Here is a 16,691-nt window from a genome sequence, read left to right on the forward strand (position 1 = left end):
GAAACATTTTTTCAGTCTTCTGAGGCACAAGTATCATTTGTTCACCTTGTAACAAGATCCACTTCTCTATCAGAGTGTTTGAGAGATAGACAGATGGGTCCTCCAGCTTCACACAAGCAGATGTGTAGGAGTGCCAGTATTACTGTATTATGCTCCAGACACCACCTCCTTAAAATAAAAAGCCAAGTTTTCTTCCCCACCTGAGTGAGCAAACACACAAATGCAGCCTAGACCGCTGCCAGAGACGATTATGCAGCGTGTCACACAGCAGACTCTTCTGCAGAACAGTGCAGTTATTCAAAACCATGAACAAGGAATCCAGCTGTTCCCATGTAAGTGAGAGGTGCAAGGCTCCTCAGCAGACAGCTCTCAGGACTTTCAGAAGTACAAGCAGCACTTATGCACAAAGAAAGCTTGTTAAGAACCACAGCTCTTCCTTGCACAGATGGCTCAGGTAGCTCCTTTATACTGTACGTACTGCAAAGGAGATGGACCAAGAGCTTTGTAGGCTTTGGACACATAGATGTCTCTGCTGAGGCACCAAGAGGATTCTGGACCCAACAAGCATCTTTGTGCAATTCAGTGTGAAGGCTGTGCTGTATTTTTGCCCTGGTGAGAAAGGCAACTCATTTTCTTGGCTCCCAACTCTGCAAAGATTATGAAGTGGTTACAGGAGCTCTTCGTAAGAAATCCATTTCTTCACAATGATGTCAGAATCTCAGCATCATGTGTTGCTTCTGGATCATCCTTAATATCAATGATGACAACAAAACCAACAAAGAAACAGCAGTGTACACAAGAACCAGAAACTCCATCGTGTAACTCCATATCAAAGTTCTCCACAAAGGTGCTCAGTTTAGACAGTTTCATTCAACTGAACATTACATTTTACTGCAATTGTCATCTTTTTAATATGAAAACTTCCACAAAGCGTAAGCAAGGTATCCTGTTCTAGGAATTACCTCTCTTTTTAAAGGAAAAGCAATTAATCATCACAGCAATACCCATCACTATACACACTATGACATTTAGCTACTAAATGCACGAAATCCAACAGTAATGTCAGCCTGACAAAAACTCATGACATCTGGATCCTCTAACAAAGGCTGTGTAGATTTCATTACTCTTGTATTACTGTCAGGAATACAACAGCTTTAGAAATATCTGACAGATATTAAAATAGTTATAATTTATGGATAAAGCATCAGCTCAACAATACAAACCAGGCTTTAGGAAGCAGAAAGAAAGGATTAGTGTTTTGAATGCTACTTAGTACCACATAGCATTACAGAAAGACAACTTGCATAATGCTGTACATGAGTTATAAAGTACAGGACAGCAACCAGGTTTAGTAACAGAAAAGAAGCATTTATTAAACCTGTATCTTCAGTTCTCCTTCCTCTAGATGGCAAAATGTTTCCCAGTAAACTCAAAAACTGAGTAAAAAAAAATTAGCTAGTAGTAAACAAAAGATTTCTCTCATAAGAGATAACCTACATCCAAAGAGAATAAAGCCTTGATCCTTAAGATACATCTGAGGAAACTCCAGGAAGTAGTATACAATTAAAGACAATTTTACAGATATAAGCCTTAATTGTGCAATAAATCCCCCAATTTCTTGTTAATCCACCTAAGTTTGAGAAAATAGCAGTAGACAAAATATAAATATTTCTGCTTTGACTGAAGCAAAGGCATTAGCACTGCAGGGCAAATTCGAACCTCTTTGGCACAAAAAACAAGTCTTGAAGTCTTTGATGTATGTATTTATGTGTAAACACAACACACACACTCTGAGATTAAAACCAGCAACACTCCCTCTTCCCTGGATCTCAAGCCAGAAGGCCTAAGAAGCTGGAACTACACCTCATAGTATGCGTGACCAAGCCTGCCACCTAGTGTGCTATTGGTCTAGAGAGTCATTTTAAATTTTTGCGCTTTCTGTATTCAAGTGACTAAGAAGCCCTAATGCTCGTTATTACCAAGCAAAACTATGCTGTCACATTTATTTTCTGATACAGTATATGACGTTTATTGTCACATCTGGCTCTTCCATGCATCGAATTACCTTTACTAAGAGCTGAGCCAAAATCATGCCTAAGTAGATTCAGTCTTTTAAAACTCCAGACTATTTTCAAACATGTACAAAAACTGGAGAATGGAATTGTAATAGTAGTTAACTGTTCTTTCTGCTGGAGATTTAGAGACAGCAGTTCCCAGCATTTAGCTTTAACTTATTCAAGCCTTCTTCAAGTCTAAACACTTGTATGGTTAGAAGATATATGTGGCACTTAGGAAGTATCCACAATAAGCATGTGTTAAGCAATTAAGGAAAGGAGTAATTCCAAGTAAAAAACATGGAGATAACTGACTTTAAGAGGAAAAAGTTTATTCAACTACTGCCATATCAGAACAATAAAGCAGTCCTTACACTTAGCCACTCATCAAAAAGGACATTACAAAACATTAACATAATGTGTTAGATCAATTTTCTTTCAGGCATTTTCAAAGGACAGATGCAAACCACAGAATCTTCTGCTCTGGTTTGAAAGAGAAAAAAAAAAAGCTGGAAAGGAATAAAGCAAGCAGCCAAACTTCTTTTCCTGTCGGACAACATACCTCTGCTGTTAAGAGCTTCTGACAACCACGGTGACACAAGCAGTATTTATGAGCTATTACCATTTTTGCAGTATTTGAACCAGTAACTACTGATTTTAGACTGTGAGTTCCTATCGCACACATTTTCAAAAGGGAAAGGAAAGAAAGACAGGCCCAACTCTGCCCTCAAATGCCCTGAAAGAATGCTCTGTACACAGCCTGCATGGCCCTTGACAGGCCCTTGTTGGAAGCACTGAGCAACTACACAGCCCTTATTTACTGTGAAGCAAAATAAGCCTTCAAGCGTCCCTTACTTGATCTTAGCAGGTCAAATTCTCTGTCCAGCAGCTCCTCCTCTGTCAATTTGGAAAAATTGTCCTCTCCAAATGGGTTCCAGCCTGACATATCAGGTGGGTTACTGATGCTCTGCTTTGGGTAACTGGTGATTGATTCAGCATCAGGAATATCTGACCTGTAAAGTCAGTCATGGAAGCAAATAAAGAGAAACATTACAGGATTATCAGGGTGACAATCTATGACATGTTTCACTATGCCAAAACACTACATAGAGGTAAAACATATGCATTAACAGCTTAGCCCAAAAGCATCTGAAAGCTAATTTAAGAGCAAACAGACCGCTTGAAACATGTGGTTTGATCACATCATTTCTGTACACAATCCTTGGACTTTTACCTTCCACTCTATTAATTGTAGCTAAAGCACAGAATCCTTCATCAAGGTGAAAAGCAAGGGCAAAAACTGTACTTCACCTGTGGTCATTTCTATATTGCCATGGAAGACTGCCCTTGTGTGCCTCAGAAAAGCCTACTAAGTTTAAAGTTTTCATCATTTTTAAAGTTATTTTTTTCTTAGCAGACACATTAAGCATCTCTGAATCTCACTTCCATCCGATACAATTAACCAGCTGACATAACAGCTCCTGCTTGTGTTAGCCTTATCTACACAACCAAGGAAATCTTTGTTGACCAGATCAGTTTTTCCTTTCATGCATATTTTAGCAAACTATGCCTACCACTTACCTACTCATCTGAAGGGGACTAGGAAAGCAGCAATCGACAAGCTGCTGCATGCTAACCGATTTCTCTGTGTGCCCAGCCAGGCTCTGCAGGCCACAGCTGCAGCCCACGTCCAAAGGCACCATCTCTTCAAGACAAGACAAAGGGGAAGGGGCTTCTTCCTGTCAGCTTGGGTTCTGCTGTCCCAGAGACTACTGGCTCTTGCTACTGTGAGATGGACAACATACAATGCAACATATTGTACTATGTCAAGGGAAAAGAAACTCATTGCTCCTTCCAGACGGGCATAGAGCTCTTGGAGCAAGTCCAGAAGAGGCTGTGAGGATGATCAGGGGCTGGAGCACCTCCCATATAAAGACAGGCTGAGAAAGTTGGGGCTGTTCAGCCTGGAGAAGAGAACCTCAGAGGAGCTTTCCAGTATCTGAAGGGGGCCTGCAAGGATGCCAAGCAAGGATTCTTCATCAGGGAATGTAGCAACAGGACAAGGGGTGATGGGTTTAAAGTGAAACAGGAAGTTCAGGTTACATATAACGAAGTTCTTTACTTCTTACCACTTCAGTGGTGAGACACTGGCACAAGCTGCCCAAAGAAGTGGTGAATGCTCCATCCCTGGCAGTGTTCAAGGCCAGGTTGGACAGAGCCTTCAGTGATATGGTCTAGTGTGAGATGTCTGGCCACGCCATGAGGTTGGAACTGGATGACCTTAAGGTCCTTTCCAACCCAAACCATTCTATGATTCTAAGACAGGAAGTCATATTTCTTGTTTGCAAGATCAATTTTATACATTGCAAACCATTGCTAACTCAGCCATTGACTTGAAACTGAACATAAGGGTCAAAATCTTCAGCCGAAAACACAAAAGAGCAACTGGAAATATACACATTTACTTCCAGACTGGAACAGAATCCCTTTCAGAAGTCAGTTTTGACCAAAGTACTCTGGCAATTGACCTGACTAAAGTACAGTTGGTAGGTCTCAAATATGGGCATAGAAGTGCAGGACAACACTCTCTGCTAGGGATTAGACTGTGTAATTGGTGCGATGAAGCCAAAGTGGTCACAGTGATACATATTATATCAACCCAGCCTACAGCAGGAAAAAAATTTGCCCTTTACTCTTTCAACACACTGTAATCTAGTAGATACTAAGAATGACAGAAGCATCCCAAAACATGTAAGCCACACTGAAAGCCTGCACCAAAGACTGCAGCATTCCCACACTTGCAGAAGACTTCTCTCTAAATAAAGTATAGTAGGAACTTGTATCAATCTATAATGTAGTTCATAGCATCAGTGAAACTGGACAAAGCTGTGATTTATTTTTTAAATCAGTAATGGAAGGGGTCTTTTACTCTACACTTTGTTTTTCATAAGAATTAATGGACAAGACATTCTTTATTAACATAAGTCTGCAGACCCCTGCAAACGGACTGTCTCTTTGTTGAGGTATGCTCCATGATGTGAAGTGTTTAAGTCAGACCTCTGATCAACAGACACAAGATTTAGAAGCCCTAGCAGATAATTGCTCGCTATAAGGCCTTTCTTCAAAGAATGGCTTCCACACACTCATAACCTCATTCAACTGACCATCCTAAGTAAAGTGGTTAGCAGTCAATTCCTGGAATAAGTCCATGAAGAAGAAAAAGTGGAAGATGGGTCCTTTAAGAAGTTGTACCAGATTCATCTGTTAACAAGTTGTGTCCCGTTTTCCGCCCAAAATATCCTTTACCATTAAACATCAGTTATCCAACTGCTCTCAAGTAACATTTCCTACTTCCTCCTTTTTACTACTTCCTAATAACTTGCTTCCTACTGAAGCAAGTAATTTCTGAGGAAAGGATTCAGCAGTGCTCATCACAATTAAGAACATGTGCAGTAAAGTAACCCTTAGGTACACCTATGTCAGAATACTTGCCTGCTTACAGGGCAGGGAGAATCTGCCACTGTTCCAGCACACACTGGCAGTGACCCAGGGTAGGAGATTGAGGCTGGTGAGAAATCTTGAGGAGAAGTGATATATTCAGGAGATTGTGCCTGTTGCGACCGCTGCTGCTGCTGAGCAAACATCTGCTGCTGTAGCAGAGCCTGCTGATATTGCTGCACCTAAGATAATGATTGTGTTACTAAAATTCACACAGGCTAGTGTAAATCTCTTCTGCTCAGTAACACTACCAGTCTTACAGCCAAATGCACTAACAGCCACCACACTCCAGAAAAGCTTAGTAGCTTCAGCAGAAGCAAGAAGCCAGATCTGTCCACTATACAGGTGAAAAACTGCCGTAACAGGTCAGTGATACCATTTTTCTCTTTCAAGATACTACCACTTAACTTTTTGCAATTACTGTAACCTACTGAAGCACTAAGTAGTTAGTTTTCATCATACCCTATTCTTAAATATTGATAACCAAAATTTTAGGACAATTTCTCTAGAAATTGATTATGCCAGGTAGCTTTCTTCCTTTTAAAGTAGGATTTGATGCCTTCTACCACTTTGGGTTAACTCGCCCCCAGCTGAATTTTTATTTTAGATGCTGAACTTCACACTATTTACCAAACCTACAGCTCATTACAACTACTCACAAACTTTTCTTACTGAACATTCACAACAGACTTCCAAACACAGCTTGTATTTTAAAGTTGTACCATTTATGTTCTATTCCTGACATACCATAGCAGGGTATTGAGATTGGGAAGGTTGCTGCTGGTACACAGACTGCATCAACAGCTGCTGTTGGACCATCTGCTGGTGCATTGCTTGTTGATACTATAGACAGAAAGAAGAAAACAGCTTTAATAAGTCATAATCCCCTCTTTAGAAATACCCAGATATTTAGAAGCATCAATTAAAAACACTTCAGTGACTCAACAGCATTTTCCAGTTAAGATATCACATAATCAAGAATCAGCTTGCAATTTAGCCTTTGCATTTTAATGACTGTTTGGAAGCTTTTCTATTTTGGGTTTGTTTCCCCCTCCCCGCCTCCCCCCCATTAATATCAGCCTGTTTAACCAAAAATTAAACTACATATTCAGCACTGCCTTTTCTAAGGCAGGCCAACTGCCATCCTAGCTTTTGCCATCTCCACCAGTACTACGCCCCTTTGGAAAACATGTCAGCTTTTCAATAGGGTAAAAACCAAAAAAGTCACAGCGGTAGGCATCTTGGAAGGATCTGAAAGTTCTTGCTTGACTTAGCTGCTCCTTTGCAAAGTTTACAGTTATTTATGCCACACAACTTAAGCAATTACACCTGATGGTATGCAAGCTGGACAGTGTTACCACATGCGGTACCCATTAAACATCCAGGCAGAGAGAACAACTACAAAAAGGAAGCTCTTCACTGACCAAAAGAAACTGAAGAAAGCAAAAAAATACAGAAATCCTACTTAGATGGTGTTCATACAACCACCTACTGCAAGCGTAACATCATCACCTAGATAATCCCTAACATTCGGGTGCCAGACAGTGGCTCTTCATCAGGGCCTGTAGCAACAGGACAAGGGGTGATGGATTTAAAGTGAAACACGGGAAGTTCAGGTTAGTTATAAGGACGAAGTTCTTTACTGTGAGGGTGGTGAGGCACTGGAACAGGTTGCCCTAAGAAGTGAATGCTCCGCTGCTGGCAGTGTTCAAGGCCAGGCTGGACAGAGCCTTGGGCAACATGCTCTAGTGTGAGGCATCCCTGCTCATGGCAGGGGGTTGGAAGTGGATGATCTTAAGGCCCTTTCCAACCCAAACCATTCTGTGATTTATCTCCAGGACATTTATGCGTATACAAAACCTGTATTTGGGCCACAAAGTCGTAATTCAAAGCAAGCTAGGGTTCAGGGTCACACTGCAAAAGCAACTTCCAAGGATAAGCAGTACAGTGCCTATGAAGAGACAAATCAGAGGTAAAAGAAGGGGCAGGAGCAACAATCCCTTGCTCTCTCTCATAGCAGGAAAAAACTAGGCAGCAACAGCAGATGTATGCAACTAGCACACCATTTAAAGCATTATTAATAGGCATAAGAAGTGTCTCTTAGAGGCGTGTCAAACGGATTCAACTTGTACCTGCTGAATATAAGCATCCTGAATCATAGGTTGGTGCTGGTGATGCAGATGGTGCAGCTGCTGCAGCCTCCAGTCACCCTGCTGCAGCTGCTGGAGAACTCTGTTCTGCTGCAGGGGGTGCTGGTTGGTCTCTTGGGACTGCAGGATTTTTTGTCTGTTCCCTGGTCCCGTTGTTCCTGGGATATTCAGACAACACTACTGACATACTGATCTCTAAAGTTTAGCTAGAGAGCTCACTGGCAGTTAATTGCTTTATATAAAGCTTCAAGGTGAAACAGTTTACCAGCATCTTCTCTGAGACTGACAACATACTTCCAGGTCTGCCAATGCACGACTTACACTTCAGAGATGTGGGAAGCTTCTTTTGTTATCACAATAGAGCAAGCTGGGTTCAAGACTTCTGCTGTACTAACACTTAAGTTGTACCTTCTACTTTCTCAATCCCTAAAGCTCCACTGTCTAGTAGAAGTTGTTTATACATGGGACACTGATTGGATGCCTTCCCAACACCATGCCTAAGCTACTCTTCCAGTACTGTAATAGACACATAACATCAAGGGCAACTGGGAAAGTATTCAAGATATAACTATTTAAATGAATATTGATCAGAGCCATAACTCTTTCTGAATGAGATAAAGACAAACTCAAAGGATTCACTGAAAACCCATTTCACTCCATTTAACCCATTCTCCCTCAATTACTCCTCCATTGCCCCTCTACTGCATTCCCAGTGCAATGTGAAATGCATCAGTCATCAGAGAAGTGAAATTTTAACATGGCTTCAGACTACAAACACCATCAATATATTGTTGGTATCTCATGACTTTTTGAGGTACAAGGACAGTATTTTTCCTGCTACAATGAAAGCAGTTTATTACAGAACTCAGTACTTGAATTGGCTCAGTACTTTCCATGAATTATTTGAAAACCAAGACTGAGCATGAACTTCTCATGTCCACAGTGGAAAAGTTAGGTGAAAATCAGTGTTAAGCACAATGGAAAAAAAGCTATCTTTTCTTCTCAACTATTTGCATTCAGTTTGTGTGACACCTGGTCAAGCTTACTACTCTCACATTTAGTCTTTTGGAAAGGCCAAAAGTTGGGTTTTGGCAGATTTTAAAAAAAAAAAAAAAAAATCAGATTAATTGGAGTTTTAAATGCTATCCCTACTAGAGCAAGAAGGAAAATATATAAAATGCTTTTTCCATTTATTTTGGTCCACCCTTAGACTTTGTTATATTACCTTTTTGCCCACAGTTACCAAATTCACCAGGAACTTGGCCTTTGACTGGAGTTGCTGAGCTCTGGATGGTCAGCACGCTAGAAGTGACAGTGCTTGAATTGGCCTTTGGTCTTTGTCGTGGTGCAATTGAGGTTTCTGTTGGTCCAACAGCATCTGTTATTCTGAAATGTCAAGTTTTCCCATATGAGAGACTTGGTAAAAAAGGACTTTCTTCAAATTAGATACAGTTTATCTTAATAGCTCAATTATGTCTTAACCATGTGCTACTCTACTTCTGAATTCCATTTTAATAACTTAAAATTTGCTTCCTCAACCTCCCACTCACCACCCACAGCAGCCATAGGATATATGACTGCTGCAGAACATGATTCAGACAGAGCTGTGCAACAGCCTTATTCCCAAGAGGACCATGACACTACATGAAATTGTTCTGTGTAAGCTTTCCTCAGTTCACAGCACTGAGTGGAAGTTAAGGCCAGTGTCTGAGCCAGCAATCCTAAAACTAGAGATATGATTAGTGTTCATATGCACAGGAAATTAGGTTAAGAAAATACCTGCTAAATCATTCTACTTTTTGCTAGAAAAACTGCCTCTAGCAGTTGCAATGCCAATAAAGTGCTTCAAATATGTGCATCTTCCCTGAGGTACTTCAGAGCTGTATAACAGTCTGCCAGGGTAGTTAAGATGCTCAAAACCAAACTAGTTTTGAGGTTCAATCCCATTATCAGGTTATAGTATAGGCATTTTTTAAAACTGTCCAACTGCTTAAGGAAAACTAATTCACCACTGATTTTTTCTGGGTTTTTTTTGCTTGACAATATTAGCAAAAAGAAGAAGTGAAGTCACATTCACTGCTCACCTTGCTTTTATTTGGCTTTTTCTAGCAGCTGCCTCACTAGCTGTCATAGGTTCAGGGAGAGTTGAAGGGACAGGAGAATTCTTGGGAAAAATAAATTTGATTAAAAAAAAAAAAAAAAAAAAAAAGCCACAACTAAAAAACCAAACAAACTCCTGAAAGAAAAAAATCATTACAAACTGAAGAGGAACACTTGGGTTCAAGTTTTTCATGTTACAAAGCTTCATGCAGAATTCACAAGGCTGTAGATTAGAAGTGCTGTAATAATTTACCAGTACCTCTGTTCTCCCATCTGTCATATAAGTACAACAAAACCATGACGGGTCTGACTTTCGTCAACTATTTCAATTACACACTACCAACCATCAACAACATTAAAACATTTTCTCTAAATGTCTTCTTGTGATTGCACAGGAGACTTTTTTTTCCTCAAGCTCAAGAACTAAACTAAGGCCTAAGCTTTGCATGTATCAACAGCAGTTTTTCAGCCCGCTCAGCTCTTCCACCACAACACTAACTCCAAAGAGCCATACAGCATCTAAGCTTCCTTAGTCCTTTAACTTATCCCCATCTCTGTCAAGTTCCTGAATAAACTGCATTTCACCTAAACCACAGCTTACGGGGGGGTGGGGTGGGGTGGGGAATAAATAAAATAAAATAATCACAATTTTGGGAGAAGGAGGAGCATCACTAATTACACACCTTAACTACCTCCTTACAAAAAGGACGCAAATCAACATCTGGTCACAAATAGCAGAGAGAGTTAATTATCAAATATCACTTCTGAAGACTACTGTCAGTACTGGAAAAGTCTAGGAGAAGACAGGCATACTTCTGACTTTCCCTGGAAAAAATAAGCTGCTGTCAAACTCAGTGATGTGCCCTCAAATTCCACAATTAGATTTGTGAATGAGATGATCTTGGAGAGAAAGTTCAGGCTTTCAAAGTTCAGCCTCAGATGGACAGTAGGGGTACGACTGCAGACTAACTAAGGCACTATCCCATTTGCCTTCCAGCTCAATGTAGTCCTTCCAAGGGATTAACATAATTCCTAAGGATGCTTAAAAGGTGTCAATCCAGAACAAACAAACATTCTTGACACTACAGTTACAACATTAAACCTTCAACTGTCAACAAGACCTGGAGTGTGTGTATTTTGTGTAGACACCAGAGACGAGTAATGGTTAAGACAGCAAGTCAGCTATCCGTGCATAATCAATATAATTTATGAAGCTATGCCCTCCAAATTAAAAGATTACTTGTTTAGAGAGCTAGTATTGCAGGTATGCAACAGCAGCTTGAAGTGCTCCATGTTTTAAACTGGATTTATACTTAGGAACAAGGTTTATGAAGAAATTGATGTAATCTCTCAGATGGTTTGATAACATTTTTCTCAAAGCTGCCTACAAAATACACTAAAAATATAGACAACATTAAAGACTTACAATTAATTATTATTACTTACATTAATATTAGACACTGGACAATCCTTTTTGGCAAGTTTAAAGGCAAAGTAAGATACCTGAAAGATATCAGGTCTCTGTTCTTGATCTGGTTCAAGCATATATCCTGCAAAAATTGGCAAGACCAAACTGTCACTGTTGGACATCAAAAAGCCTGTTGAGTCAGCATGCTGTCAGCAGGAAGAAATTCATCAGCTTTGCCAAATGAGCTTACCATAGAAAAACAGTTTTATCATTATATTGGGTAGGGGGTTTGTTTTGGGGTTGTGTTTGGGTTTTTTTAATACTTTTTGTCAAATCAGTAGTTTCTAGGGTCAAATACAATTAGAGATGCATGTTGTTTGGTATTTTGACACTCAGTTATAGAAAGGGTAGATAAACTGAAGTAGTAATTAATAGCTTCAGAGAAAAAACACTTATAACCAACTCATGACACTAGAATTTTCTAGGGTTAATACAAAATTCAAGGTAGTTAAGAGACGATTCACATATCTAACTACATCAGGCTATGCTTCTACATCATCTCTTATAACGATCTCTGTTTTATTTGACTTAGAAAGCAAAAGAATTGTCATGCTGCCCAGATACTTACTTATTAAACAGTGTATACTACGAGAGTATCGGGAATTGTCTGGAATAGTAAAGCTTCCATCGCAAATAGCAACTTGACTTTCTCCAAAGGGAAGTGAAAAGAAACAAAGTTTATAAAGCAAGCAGCCAAGTGCCTGTAGAAACAAATACAGGCACTGTTAAAGGGTGCTACAGCTGACCCTTCCACTGTTATGTAGAAGCCGCATTATGAAACACTCTGTTGATGTGACAAGCTGATACATAAAGTAGTGCTAGAAAGGCTTTCTTTCCCACGATTCCTATGCTAAACAACAAATGACAAAATCAGAGCGTACCCCAAAGCTGCATTCACATTGTCATATCACCCAGAGATACCGCTAGCATTTCTGCTGAATTTAGTCTTCATTTACTTCACTGCACGTTACCTAATACAAACACCTTTCCCTATCATGCTGCCAACAAGCTTCCAAAAGAAGTCACTGGTGACTATCAAACAGTAGCTGGAGTGGACAAAAAGGAAACAAATTCTAAATCATGTCCCACTTATCTCAAATTAAACATCACACATGGCATTCACTGTATTTACAGCAGAGCTAAGTACCAAAGATATCTCTATTATATTCTGTATTGTAGAGCTGCATGATATATTTCCCTCTCAAAGAAATAGTTTTTCATCTAGTGTATGCCACTTTCAGCTTCCCACACACCCCTCTTCATTAGTTCCATCTTTCATAGTACCCTATTTCTTGCTCACCCAGATATCTGCCTTGGTAGTAATTGGTTTTCCTCCATAAAGATTGATCATTTCAGGAGCTCTGTATGACAGTGTTGTATACCTAGGAATAAGTAAGTAAAAGAGGACACTGATGAACAGCATGCCCCAGAGTTGAAAGCATGTTTTCCTGCATCTGCCACACACACGCACACACACCCACCCCCCATTCACACCCAAGTTTCAGATACGTGCCTGGAATTGCAATCCAAGTCACTTACTGCATTTGCATCACCACAGAGAATACTTGGGTTAGCAACATAATATTAGCATACATAATAACAAATATTGAGTCACATAAATTTGCTTTTAATGTTATTTCCCTAGCACATAGACTTTTGCAAGAATCACTGCACGTAAATATTGCGCCAGCCAATCATTCAGAAGATGTAATGGAGGAGTCCTACAAGAATATTTTCCACCACATATTGAAACATGTATGTATACTTCAAAAAACTAGTATCTCAAAATAATTACTACAGTGGTAGTCAAAGTGGTTTTCAGAACTGGAAAAAACTCCAAAATACTCTATCACTATAACTTGAGAACAAGTAGCCTGTATTTATCCTTATGCAGTAATTAGCCCAAAGGGGCAAGCCCAAATTTACACATGTTTTCAAAAGCATACTTTTAATAAAAGTTTATATATTTCTCTGCTCAGCCTTAGAGAATGACCTTACTCTATAAATAAGACTCTACATAAACCCAATTCCAATGCTTACTTGCATCAGTTCTTTTTCTCTTATGCCATTAACTGTATTAAAATAGCATTAATCTAAAACACCAAACTCCTAAAATGGTCAGTAGCCAGACAATTTTCGAACTACTTCATTTCAGAACAGCATGAGTTTTTTTTTTCAAACAGCTTTATTCTTTTCAGTCTCAGTTTTGCAAAAACCATCTGTGAGCAAATGGAAGAAATCTATGTTACCAAATAGTTTTACTCTATTTATGTCAACATTAGTTCAAATTCAACAGTTAAGTTTAACTCACATTAGTAAGATACAAGTACACTGCAGAAGAACACATGGAGTTTGCCAGCAGCACAACCATTGCCTACAATAAGCCACTTAAAAGTGAACTTACTTTTTAATTTCTTCTTCAACCACATTAACACCATCTTTTTGAGGATTAAGATATTTGTTAGTGGCACTGCCGAAGTCACAGAGGACATAGTTGCCACTATCGTTTAACAATATATTCTCCACCTTCAAAGGAAATTAACATACAGAAATATCAGATGAAAATCACTGCATTAATTTCCAAGTTACCTGTTTTATATGTTCTCACACACAAACACAGAAGTTATCAGTAAAATCAACTGACAGACTTGGCATTAGCAATAAGTGATGTCTTACAGTTTAGTCTCTCCACCAAGGGCAAGTGCTTCTTTAACTACAAGTCAGTCTTAGTGAAATATCTCCTATATTCTCTATCCTTTTTAAGTAGACCATTGATTTTAACCTATATGTTCCTTATTATTAGGTTCATACCTTTAAATCCCGGTGAACTACAGGTGTTTTGCACTGATGCAACCGGGCAACAGCTTCACAGGTATCACAAAATATTCTCATTACTTCTGACTCAGTAAAGCCTGTCTGCAGACGCTGATTCATCTGATTCACAACTTGCCCAGCTAAACAAACAAGGCAATTTTTTTGTTATTAACTCCTATAATGCACAGATGTAATGACTTAATGATATGCAAAAAGCCCACAAATAAGATGCAATAAAGTTTTCCACAGTCACTGTATTTCAATAAAACAAACCTGGAGTTCCATGTGTGTACTCTTGTATCATCATGGATAAAAGAATGACTGTCTCAAGAACCATACTTACTTACAAAACCATGTGAAACCAACTGGTACATTTTCTAAGTGTTCAACAGCTATGTGCCTAAGTAACAGTGCAACACAAAGAACTAGCTGGATTCCAGCTCTGAGATACAAATGTTCAAGGTCTGTATTATGGGAACAATTCTACATATAAATCCCAGGTGGTCAATGCAAACATTTTCCCTGCATCTACTCTAAAAAGAAAGGAGTTGACTCTTACCTCGACAGTACTCCATGAGAATGAGCACCTCCCAAACATTGTCACTTATGGAGTTAACAGCACAGTCCAAATAACTCACAATATTCTTGTGCCCAGACAATTCTTTCTGAAAAATAAAATACACATTACACCTGAGCATGGAAAAGCACAAACAAATAAAAGATAGTACAGGTTTTCAGACAACCCTTTATGATTTCCAGTTGTTAGCCTCTGCTCCAAATCCAGTACTCCTGAAGTACCATCACAAACCCAGAACATAAGCTCATCACTGCTGACAATGCCAGCGACTGCTGCACACCAAACACAGTCATTATTCAGAAATGAACATTTAGGTGTTTCTTGTTGGACAGGGCAAAAACATCTCAACTACTCCATTCTAAGCCAGTGTTGGCAAGTAGTAATAGCTACAGCCTTGATATGTAGGAGATATACAAGAAGCAAGCTACTCGTGTCCATCCTAAGCTGAAGTGAGAAAGTCTCACAGTTATTAAAAAAATGCACAACTTTTGCAGTCTGAATGATTAGAATTTAGTACACATAGTACACACAAACAACTGAAGCTGTCCCCAAGGGAAACAAAAAAGAAAAAAGAGCAACCCAAAACTTTTCAGAGCCATTTTAAACATGGAATTAAACCAAGTTTATTTCACATCTAACTATTTAAGTGTTGCCATCTGTTTTACAGAGTTCCTGCCTACAAGGTAACCTGAGGCTAAGCCTAGAAGTACTTCTTCAATCAGGTAACTACATAGGTGCTGCTACGATTAGAACATGTGTAAGCTAGAAATAGATGGAGATGAAGACAAACACTCTTCCTAGTATCTGACAGAAGGCAATATAACAGATTTTCTCTTGCCTAGTGAGCACCACTCAGTTAATGGAGCTGTGGCACACAGGGGCCTTGAGAATTTAAGTGACACCTGCAGAACTGCAAGGAATTTCTTTTGCCTGGGAACCAGACGTACTGACCAAATAGTGGCATCAATTTTGTAACTGCTTTAGAAGCTAATCATGCACTAACCTTGAACTCAGCATTAGTTTCTGAAGCTAAAAATGCAATATCAGGACCGCAAAAGTCAAAAGAGAAGGTGGTCTAGAACCCATTGTTATTGAAGAGGGATTTGGTGTACACATTGCAAATTAATACATTCTCCAGTTACAAATAATGAGCTTCTTACCATAATTGTAATTTCTCTCTTACAGATGTTGAGATCCGGCACACTATTAACATACATTCGTTTTAGTGCATAACGTATCCCACCATGGGTACGTACCAGAAACACAGTTGAGAAGCCACCTAGAAAAAAACCAATTACAAGCAAATGAAGTTACCCAAGTTTTTGTGATTCCTCTAGCCAACATCACTACACACTAAGAAGTGAATAAGGAAGTCTACATCAGTCATTGAGCAAGGAATAACAAGGACTTTGGAAATCATAAAAATCTGCTGCCTCAATCCATTTCACACAGGTCGAGTATTGGGGGGGGGAGGGGAGGGAAAGAAAACCACACCACAAACACATAAAAATTTTGCTATTTTATTAGCACATTGAAAAAAATCTTTTAAAAGCATTTTCAAATTCAAATAAATTTATAAAGCCTAGTGTAAACTCTGTGTATTCAGGTATCAACCCTGAAGCACTTACAGTCATCCAGAAACCTCAAAGTGAAGGTAATCTCCGGATCTTCAAAATTACTACATCCCCCAATACTTGATAAAGGTTAATATTATTTCTCTAAATCTACATTTTACAACACAAATGAAAATACTAAGAAAACAGAAACTCTGGAAAGACGCCAAAAAAAGTCATGCAACTTCTCAGCATAGCCTCAAGACAGGTAGAACCTCCCTGCAATCACAGATGGTTCAAGCAAACAACCCCCAAGCAGAGTTTTTAATTCAAACCCATCTTCAACACATAGTTAATTGTTTTCCCCCAACCAGACCCATCAAAAGCCTTCTTAGCACAGCAAAAGCAGCAACTGTGAGCCATGTACCTGAACCCACCTCCTAGCTCCCCAATATGAGGTTTTTCTCTTCACTAGCA

The 16,691-nt window shown here is 39.3% G+C and overlaps 1 protein-coding gene across 6 annotated transcripts in view; it reads right to left on the reverse strand.

Annotated features, from left to right (window-relative positions):
• The window catches only part of BMP2K (BMP2 inducible kinase), a 53,110-nt gene that overhangs the window by 18,487 nt on the left and 17,932 nt on the right, over window positions 1–16,691 (reverse strand). For 3 of the 6 annotated variants that reach the window (XR_013957584.1, XR_013957585.1, XM_080625092.1), the window contains exons 2-14: window positions 15,822–15,940; window positions 14,644–14,749; window positions 14,082–14,224; window positions 13,675–13,796; window positions 12,571–12,652; window positions 11,839–11,971; window positions 11,249–11,352; window positions 9,787–9,866; window positions 8,928–9,088; window positions 7,685–7,860; window positions 6,300–6,395; window positions 5,547–5,734; window positions 2,910–3,067 (exon numbers count right to left, since the gene is read on the reverse strand). Coding sequence is in view for 4 of the 6 variants with exons in the window: in XM_080625092.1 (XP_080481218.1) it covers window positions 2,910–3,067; window positions 5,547–5,734; window positions 6,300–6,395; window positions 7,685–7,860; window positions 8,928–9,088; window positions 9,787–9,866; window positions 11,249–11,352; window positions 11,839–11,971; window positions 12,571–12,652; window positions 13,675–13,796; window positions 14,082–14,224; window positions 14,644–14,749; window positions 15,822–15,940 (1,668 nt within the window). In the remaining 2 variants the exon portion in view is untranslated. The remainder of the gene's footprint in view (window positions 1–2,909; window positions 3,068–5,546; window positions 5,735–6,299; window positions 6,396–7,684; window positions 7,861–8,927; window positions 9,089–9,786; window positions 9,867–11,248; window positions 11,353–11,838; window positions 11,972–12,570; window positions 12,653–13,674; window positions 13,797–14,081; window positions 14,225–14,643; window positions 14,750–15,821; window positions 15,941–16,691) is intronic. The other 3 variants (XM_080625093.1, XM_080625095.1, XM_080625094.1) reach the window with 3 other exon arrangements.

The sequence above is a fragment of the Psittacula echo genome (assembly GCF_963264785.1).
Source record: "Psittacula echo genome assembly, chromosome: 1".
NCBI lineage: Eukaryota > Metazoa > Chordata > Aves > Psittaciformes > Psittacidae > Psittacula > Psittacula echo.